This window comes from Pteropus vampyrus, unplaced genomic scaffold, assembly GCF_000151845.1.
Source record: "Pteropus vampyrus isolate Shadow unplaced genomic scaffold, Pvam_2.0 Scaffold3, whole genome shotgun sequence".
Classification (NCBI taxonomy): domain Eukaryota; kingdom Metazoa; phylum Chordata; class Mammalia; order Chiroptera; family Pteropodidae; genus Pteropus; species Pteropus vampyrus.
Genome location: NW_011888784.1, coordinates 16,623,551 through 16,633,428, shown reverse-complemented (window position 1 = coordinate 16,633,428; position 9,878 = coordinate 16,623,551). Strand labels below are relative to the sequence as shown.

The following is a 9,878-nucleotide window of genomic DNA, read 5'->3' as shown; positions in this document are numbered from 1 at the left end:
TTTTAAAAGTCCAAATTTCTATATATTTTTTTGTCTTAAAAAAATAGCTTTAGAGATTTTCTTTTATATCTCATTGTTAAGTGATTTTATGTTTTTATCCTGTGTTTTTCCTGGCTTCTTTTTATTTGCACAGTTCTCCTCCATATATAGGAAAACTGAGTTGTCCCTGCATGTATTGTGTGTGTGTGTGTGTGTGTGTGTGTGTGTGTAAGAGAGAGAGAGAGAAAAAGAGAGAGAGAGAACGAGAATGAGAGAATGAGAGAATGAGAGAGCAAGAGAGGCACCTTATTTTTGTGCCATCAAAATTCCTGGTAAAGCACCTAGAGAATGCTTGTGTTTATTAACTTATAGAATTGTAGGAACCTAACCTGAAAAGAGTCTTTGAGGTTATTACATTCACTCTTAATAAACCAATTCACTAATTCAATTAATAATCAATTCAGTCAACAAATATTTTTGAGTAGTGTAGTTGAGAAGTGTAGTTGGTACCAGGAAGATAAAGATGAGCAAATGAGACATGTTTTTCGACTGAGAAGGCTTACATTCTAGCAGGTGAGGAGTTACAATCACATATACAGATGTTTGTTTAAGGAGGTCGGGGGAACATGCCAGGTGAGTGCTGCCTGAGGAGGTCGTCCCTGGCCTCTTAGACTATTCACTTTCCCTCAACTACTGCAGTAACTTCTGCCTGAGCACCAGCAGTGCATGATCAGACAGCAACATTTGTTAGAATAGGTATTCCTATTGAGCCCAAATCCACTTTCCAAACTTTTCCATCACTGGTCCAGGTGTTGCTCTCTAGACCTCAAATATATACATATATGCGACTTCCCTTAGCAGTCTTTTAGATGTTTGTCCTCCCGAAGTCTTTTCCTTTTACAATTAAGCATTCTAAATTGTGTATATTCTCCCTCTCCTTGATCTTTCTTATATTACTGCTCTCTAATGTATCAATATGGCCACTAAACTATGCTTTCCAAACCTGTATAAAACACTATAGATGTACTCAACTTTTGAAAAAGTATGAGACTATCATCTCCTTTACCCAGACAAAATACATGTGCTTACACAATCTAAGATGATATTAACATGTTGTAGCCAGATGCATCACATTCTCTTATTTAAATGATGTATTAATGCCCAGTCTTTTTCCAAGTAAGATGCCAAAGAGGTATTAAATATTAAATACCATTAAATAATTCCCCAATATTGACATACTGCTAAATTATATGAAAGAAGAGAGCAATAACATCTGATCTGTTAGCAATTTCTAGCCATGTTGAGTTAAACTGTAGAGACCGACAGCTGTAGACTCAGTCTGCGAATATATTAAATCGCTCTCCCACGTTACTCTTTAAAAAAATTGGATATAATAAGTGAAAACAAGATAGGCATGGATCCTCTCAGATTCCTTTAGTGGCCCTGCTACCATGCACCCTCAAAAACAACTGAGCAAGAATTGAACTAATTTCACTGATGGTATAAAGCTCCAAAGGAGCTTAGGATCTTCTAGGATGACGAGAGGAACAACAAGTAGGAAGAGTGAACTGCTAAAAACACAACCACAGTATGGTGATATGTATAGGCTGAAGGTTTAGGACAATTTTTCTTTCAGTGGATTGCACATTTCTATAGTTTCATGGCAATAACCTAAAAATTATATTTTCACAATTTTTATTAAAAGCCTAAATTGAAATATTCTAAATTGAAGACATCTCCTGCAGATTAGAAAAGAATCCACCAAATTATTCTCTTCAAGTTCCCTAAATATAATCCAGTCTTGCTGCTGTGTCTCTAGATGTTGAGTGGTTGTGTTTTCCTATCCATAGGAAATTTCCACTGTTATGTAACAGCCCTAAAGATAATTTAAAATGAAATTTGGTAAAAATATATTGGTAAATTAGTAATAAAAAATTAGAATAACGATTATTGAAGGTTGTGTATTAAGAATTCACTTTATCAATATTCAACTAGTTTCTACTGACATTTTTCAATATTTCAAAATACACCCTAATTCACAATGAAAATTTATCATTTGTAAGATTTTTAAGAATGTTTATATTTGGGCAGAAATATGAGATTTTTCTAAGATAATAATTAGAACATACTAATTACCATTGAATATTTAAAAGAAAATCACAGGTTATAGCCAGTCCATAGTTTTTAATGTATTATATGTAAATAGACTTTTTTTTAAAAAAAACCATGTTCCTGACTTCAAAATAGTGCAATTATAATTTACACTCAAGTTTGTATATGAATTTCTATTAAACCTATACATTTTAAGCAATATTTTTTCAAAACTTTAAATTTCTGCTATTATTTTATTTTTTTTGTTATAATTCATTTTCAATAGAATCTATTTATATATCCTAAGAAGAAAACAGCAAAAATAGTGGTCAGTAAAAATGAAATTTGAAATGGCTTTGGAAGTGCTTTACAGAATCCTTTTCTTTAATTGTAGTAAAAGCATCATGAAGTGATGTAATTAAAATATTTAGAAAAAGATGTGGTTTAAGTTCAGCATGCATTGTTTACACTGCAAGTTAATGAAAATTATGGTTTTAAAGAACATGTGTCTTTGTCTTTTTTTAAATACAACAGATACTTCTTATTTTCACTTTTTAATAGAACAAGGTAGTGTGTGTTTTCCTTTGGGAAGTCATGTTTTATAATATTGTAACATCTCAAACAGTAAAATAGTAATTTGAAAAGATTTAGGCCATTTTCCTATAATGGTCTTCACAGAGACAGTATGGGTTTTTAAAATAGATCAGAGCCTTAAAATAACAACAATTGACTCACTGAAAGTTTTTTAATGGGACAAATACTAAAATTTCACACGTATCTGGAACCATAGTTACATTCTAACCCTAAGTTGCTTATTTTTTTAAAATAAAGTCATCTCCATATCCTGCTTAGGAGGCTGAGCCTCTTGCAAAACAGAAAGAGAAAGAAAACAGTTTGAAAAATGAACCTGAGTGTCATTCTCACTGCGGTAGATTTCACACAAAAGCAACTATAAGGCAACTGTTGACAGTATCTTTGAAACAGCGGAATGTCATCTGCAAAGCCCAAAGATTTGGGGGGGAAATATATTTATCAAATGTATTTATAGATTTGGGGGGAAATATATATATATTTATCAAATGTATTTATAAAATCCATTCCGAGATTTGTGAGAAATAAGTTCAATCTCTTCTCCCCCGCAAAGTATGCATGGTATATATGCTAACTTACTGAATTCATCCTTCATGCAATTCCAGTTTATTAAAGAGGTTAAAAATTTATAAAACTCTGATGGGATATGGTTTTAATGCTTCATCACACTACCCATCATTTGCTTTTCAATCTAGATCAGAATGATCTTTCCTACTTCCCTGCAATCACCTACCTGCACAGCTAATATTTTCTGAATGCTCTCTTGAGAGTCTGTCTGGAACTTGGCCAGCCTCATCTGGCTGTAGAGGACCACCAGTTCGAAGTACTTCTGCCATACCTTGTGTATCCTTCTTTGCAGCTGACAGAGCTAAAGGGAAGAGGGAGGGGGAAAAAACACAAGTCAGAGTAGGAGAGGAAATTAATGGCAGTGTTCAAGAAGAATGATGGAGGGAAATATAGAAAGCAGTCAATAGCCCATTCTGCACTGTACGGACCTGACAGGAATTTCACAGTCTCTTGATTTTTCAGCCCACTCATGCGCATTCATCAGAAACCAGTCACATCTGGCCGCCAGGATGGGGGGTTAATTTTCTCTAAATGCCTCAGCAGTTTTGTTCTAGCTGAGGCAAACTCTGTGACTGCAAAGCTGATGAGTAAAATATTTCTACTTCACCCAGTTTAACTCAAAACCGATAGCCTCAGGACATATTGAACCTTTCTTTAAAAAAATAATCTTTTAAAGCTTTTTTGAATGGCACATCAGGTCAAGCCAAAGTTTAAAAATGCAACTTTAAGACTTTGATGGACACCATCGCTTCCTTTTTTCCTCATAAAGCTTACCATTGCTCGGCAATGTGTGCTTTAGAGCATGACAAAACTAAAGAGAATTAACTTAGCCATCAACTGCTGAGGGAGAACAATAACAGGGAAGAAATTTCCAGCTAGAACTCCCTATTAATCTACCTCCCTCTGACTATGTGACATGGAAACATCTCACTGCACTAAAGTACAGTAGATGCAACATTCAGTAGTGACATGTTTCATACTGAATCTACACAGAGAAATACTTCTCCTTTGAGGCATCCTATATCTTTCAAAAGTTTAATATAAAACCAACCAAATAAACAACAAACATAGAATTTTTATCAAAACAATGTGCATTTGTCCTTCAAGAGTTCTCATAGTCACACCGCACAGAATTGTTATAATTATTTTCAAAGAAATAAATTAATGGTAAATCCATATTAAAAAATTTATATGTAATATATTCTGTCACTGAAACCTCTTCTGGATTTTGATAATGTGGGTAATTGCTTATGTTTATTTCTTTTTATTTTGTAGAATGTGTATTTTGTAGAATGAAAAGATAAACACCAAAAATTTCATATCAAACATTTCTTCATAACAGAATAAAACATGCCACAAAATACAGCTATTTTATGTTCTATTTATTGATCTGGGTACTGATGACATGCAAGGGATCCTTTGAAAAACTTTATTACACAGTGCATGTATAACTTGTGAGCTTTTTGTTCGCATATTTCAGTAAAAGTTTACTTTAAAATAACTATTGAAAAATAGTTACCTGGTGTTGCATGTGAATTGTTTATCGTCTGTAACTTCATTATGAATTGTAATAAGCAACACATAGGTATTAATGTAAACCCACAGAAAAATCAAGCCTCTATTCTTGGTTAATTGGCAAACTTAGGAAGAAAATACAACTTTGAAAACTATAGCTATTTCAGCTTGCTAAATGCTGAAATACATTACCTGGAATTATTTCATGGGCATTTCAGATAATTTAGGCCATTGAATTAAATAGTAACATCACTTTTTGAAGAGAACATTTGGCAATATTAATTTTAGCTCTGTAATATTTTAATATGTATTTAATTAAAATATTTTAATAATTTTAATCTAATATAAAAAATTCTTTTCCTGCTAACTCTGACAGCCAATGAGGAATATCCTTTTCTTGATATACTCATTAAGACATTAGGATACTTTAGTGTATGTATTAAACCATTATCATGGTATCCACAGATATGACAAAAAGCAAATAAAAGGAAGATGATTTTTAGAGGACTTTCTTAAAGTGAAGATAATGTTTTCAAGTGAGAGCTCTTCAGTGTGTGGAAAGTCTTTCAAAGAGGAGCTCATTAACCAAAATGAACTGAGTAGTAATGTTTCCCACTACCACATTTAAATGAGAAGAGCTTGCATACGGCAAGTCTCATTTATTCAGTTTTCTGTATTCAAGCTTGAGGTAGCCACAAAGGCATTACATTAGTCCATATACAAGTGTTTAACTGAAGCTGCTTAAACAGAGAAGTTCATATAGTATCAACTGAGAAACAGTAATATCTCAAGAGTTTTTTGGGAAAAGCTATAGCTAATAGGCCTCTGGAAAAAGAACCAAGAAGGGAAAAATTGAAGAAATTCTTAAAGAGAGAAGAATTAGCATCCAATAGAAGTCACATATACACACATACATATGGGTATTAAAGACAAAAAGATGATCAACGATAATACGTAGAGAAAATATTTGAGATGCTAGGAAGGATGGCTGACTTAATCTAAGAGTTGGCCATAATAATGACTGTTTTGGGAAAGTGGTTATGATAAAAGCCTAGTTATAAGATGTCAGCAGACAATGATCACTCAATAAATATTTATTAAAATTAACTCAATAAAGTGAATTGGTAAAATTTTATTGGCAAAAGTGAAGAAGTGATTAAGACTCTTAGGAACTTACTAATTAATGGGAGAAGAGAAAAATAAAACAAGTGAAGTAAGGAACACAAACATAGACAAAGGGAAAATTAAACAAAAGAGTAAATTGAGAGTGGCAAAGTCCTTCAGGTGATGACAGAATTTAGGTTGGAAAACCCAAGGAACTGAAATGTTTTTTGATCTCTCCAATCTCAATTAGACCAATATTTCTGGAATGAAACACTCGTGATTACATTCTTGAAATGTAATCATTTATTCCTGAAATGATTATATCCCTGCCCTCTGATTCAGATTTTAGGGAAGGTGAAGTGGAATGAGGGAAGAAATGGTAGAGAAACAAAAAGAAATAGTAAAGGACGCAAACACATTGGATGGAGGAATAGCAAAGGCATTTTGAAGACTTGCCATGTACTTAGAAGTAAGAATGAAATTTAGAGCATTGACAGATAAACTGGGCTGCGGCTTAACTCCAAATATTGCAAGAATTTTGGAAGAGAATGTGTATATTTTCACAGAACTAAGAAAGAGCATATTAGAACAGGAAAAGAGTCATTTGGGAAAAAACATCCTCATTCCATTGACCTCAGTTTTGTTATATGAAAGAGGATGTGAGGATATTTAGCTGTATCAGTATAGCTGAATGGAGAAATAGCTGGTGTGTACTTTGAACCATTTAAAATGGTGTAAAGGAATTGGAAGAGTTTTCTGAGAATGGTTTCTGACCAGATTGAATTTGTAGTAGACTTGCTAAACCTGGCTCTAGCACTTGCTTTGTTAGTTCTTTAGAGAAGGAAGCCCAAAGATGGAACTCACTCATATTTCTTTTGAGATAATGATCACTATGTACTTATTCACAAAGAGAAAAATCAATCAAGTCCATTTGACATGGTGTGTTGAGATATAGAGAGTTGGTGATTTTGTCTCAATGTGAGCATTGCATACAGTGTACATTTGTGAGCATTGTATACAATACACATTTATACATTTGGTAAAAATACATTCTGGTTTGATTAGGCTCCCATGACAATTTTTAAGATTTTAAAGCTTGATACTCTTTGATGTAAAGAGTATAAATTAATTGTCACTTTCAAGAATGAAAGATTTTCCATTTCCTACTTTAATACACTAAATTATATGGATTCTGTTTTTAATCCAAATTATTTTGATAACATGTATAAATTCATGACAATTGCTAATTCCTATATACCACATAAACTTGGATTTCATCCTAAATATTATAATATTATAATATTATAATACTATGATATACAAAACCTCTAATTATATAAATTTAGACTTATATTATTTTATTGGTTATGCATATAAAAATTAAAAGAATAAAATAACACTATTTGATAGTCCAATTACAGGTTTCAAAAACATTAGGTCTTAACCATAACCAAATTCCCATGTTCTCAACATTGAAATTAGAAATTTCAAAGCATATCCTTTTTTAGGGATTTTACAGGGCGAGGTTGGAGCATACAATTATCTGGTTTACATTATGGAGGACACATGAATAAAATAAAACCTTATTATATCTAGCCAAAAGGGGACAATTGGGATACACTGTAGAAGAAAGCGGTGAAATAGAGTCGAAATATATTTGCTTTTTACTGTGTCTGAGAAAAAAAGTTCATAAGTGTGATTTTAAAAATAGGTCCTCGAATCATTTGATAATTATTTCTTTAAGAAGTGAAGCAGAATTTCCGTCCCCTTGAATGTGGGCTGGACTTAGTGAGTCTCTTGTAAAGAACAGGATATGGCAGAAGTGATATGATAGTATGCCACTTTCAAGAAACACATACATACAAACTGTGACTTCGGTCCTAGGTTTTCTCTCTAATACTCTCAGATCATTTGATCTAGAAGAAGCCAGATCCCATGTTGAATGAACAGCTCTGTAGAAAGACCCACATGGTGAGAAACCGAAGCTTGTATTTAGTTATTTATTTATTTTTATTTATTTTTTTTGACAACAGCTCTGTAAGTGATCTTGGAAGCAGATTCTCCAGCCTCTTCAGATGGCTGCTCCCCTGACCAACAACTGGATTGTAAGCATATGGGAGACCCTGAGTCAAATATCACCTAGCTAAGCAGCTCCTGATTCTTGACTCTCAGAAACTTTGTGGGAAAATAAATATCTATTGGTTTAAAGTGCTAAAGTTTGGGACAACTTGTTATGCGCCAATAGTTAACAATAAACAGATTCTTAACACTCTTCCTCCTTTCTCTCTTTGCCTAGCAAGGAAATAATTTACCATATATATTTTCTGACTGGAAAGCAAAAGTGCTCTCTTAATTCACTGTTTAGTTTAAGGCTGAAAATGAAAATGATTTATTAGTAATAAGAGGGTGATTAATAAATACTTATTGATTGATGAAATATAGTTTGTAGCATCTAGGAGCTCATTATTTTAATTGAAGACAGTGCAAAAGAACTATAATTTAATAGCTCTAGAAATTTTAAAAAGGTTCATTATTAACAAATATTTTTCATGTATCACATCAATATATTAAAGAAAAAAAAATCATCCCCCAAATAAGTTGATATAAATCAACACTGAACAAAAAGAATCAACAATGAAAAAATTATCTTGGCAATTTAGGAATAAGGACAGAAGAAAATTTCTTTAATCTGATAAAGAGTATAAACCAAAATTCCCCACAAATATTTTACTAAATAAAGATACTTTAGAAAAAGTCCCATGAATGCCAGGAAAAATAAAGTAAGAATATCATTAGTCAATACTACTGTTTAAAATTTTACTGCCAATACTGCCTAAAGCAATAATAAAATAAAAAAATATAGGTATAAGAGTTAGGAAGAATGTCTGCATAGAGACCTCAAGAGGCTCTACAAACTAACAATAGGAGGTAATAAGAGTATTAGAACTTTTTTGCCTATAAGATCAACATTTGAAATTATCAATAACATTTAAAATAATCAGTAATAACCAATTTTGAATTTGCTAATTATAATTAAAATTACCAATTTTAATATTGATAATTTTTAAAATGCCATTCATAATCACAACATGAACTGTAAGGTATCTAGGTGTCAATCTATTAAAGAATATGCAGGATTTTATAGAGAAAGTTAAAAAGATTTTTGAAAAATATAAAGTTCTGAACAAATAGAGAGATAGTATGTCCGCAAATGAGAAAAGAGCATCAAGGGCATGTCAATTTTTCACAAAGTAGTCTACAATCTCATCACATTTCATAGAACTTGATCTAAAATTCATATGGAAGACAAAGAACCAGAAATAACTAAGACAATTGTGAAATAGTAGAACAAGTTCAAAGAATTGACATGAAATGTGTAAAACTGGCCTTAAAGCATTGAGATGAATAAACATTTGATCAGAAAAGAGAGCTGAAAAAGAGAGACATTCATATAAAATATAGAAATTTGAAATATAACTAGATGGCATTCAAATCAGTGGAGAAAGGATGGCATAATTAGTTTTCTCCATACAGAGTCTAAAATAGAATTAGATCCTTAACTCAAATTATACACTAAAATAAAGAGAAAAGCTAAACTTTAAATTTTGAGGAAGAAAATATGATGAAAATAACTTTATAACCTTTAGGAGATTAAGGACTTTTAAACAAAACATAAAAATAATACCTTATAAAAGAATTGACAAATTAATTGTGTCAAAATTTTTAAAAAATTAACAAAATAAACTACAGGTTTAGAAAAGATATTAATAATACTTATAGCTGAACAGGATTAATTTCTTTTTCATAGAAAAAGACCCTATAAATCAATAAAGAAAAAATATAAACAATATGACAAAAAACTGGACAAATAATACAAAAAAAGCAATAAACAAAAAAAGAAAAATATTTGGTCTGTAAGCGTATGAAAACATGTTTAACCTCAAGAGTTGAATACACATAAATATACTTCACACTCAGATTGGCAATTATTTATTAAAAAGAAACCTGTTGATATCAATTGTTGGTAAGGA

The 9,878-nt window shown here is 31.7% G+C and overlaps 1 protein-coding gene across 1 annotated transcript in view; it reads right to left on the bottom strand.

Moving 5' to 3' along the window:
- CCDC178 (coiled-coil domain containing 178) overlaps positions 1-9,878 on the bottom strand; it is a 359,971-nt gene that overhangs the window by 27,495 nt on the left and 322,598 nt on the right. Inside the window, exon 19 of the mRNA XM_011362530.2 lies at positions 3,395-3,529. Within this exon, the coding sequence (XP_011360832.1) occupies positions 3,395-3,529 (135 nt within the window). The remainder of the gene's footprint in view (positions 1-3,394; positions 3,530-9,878) is intronic.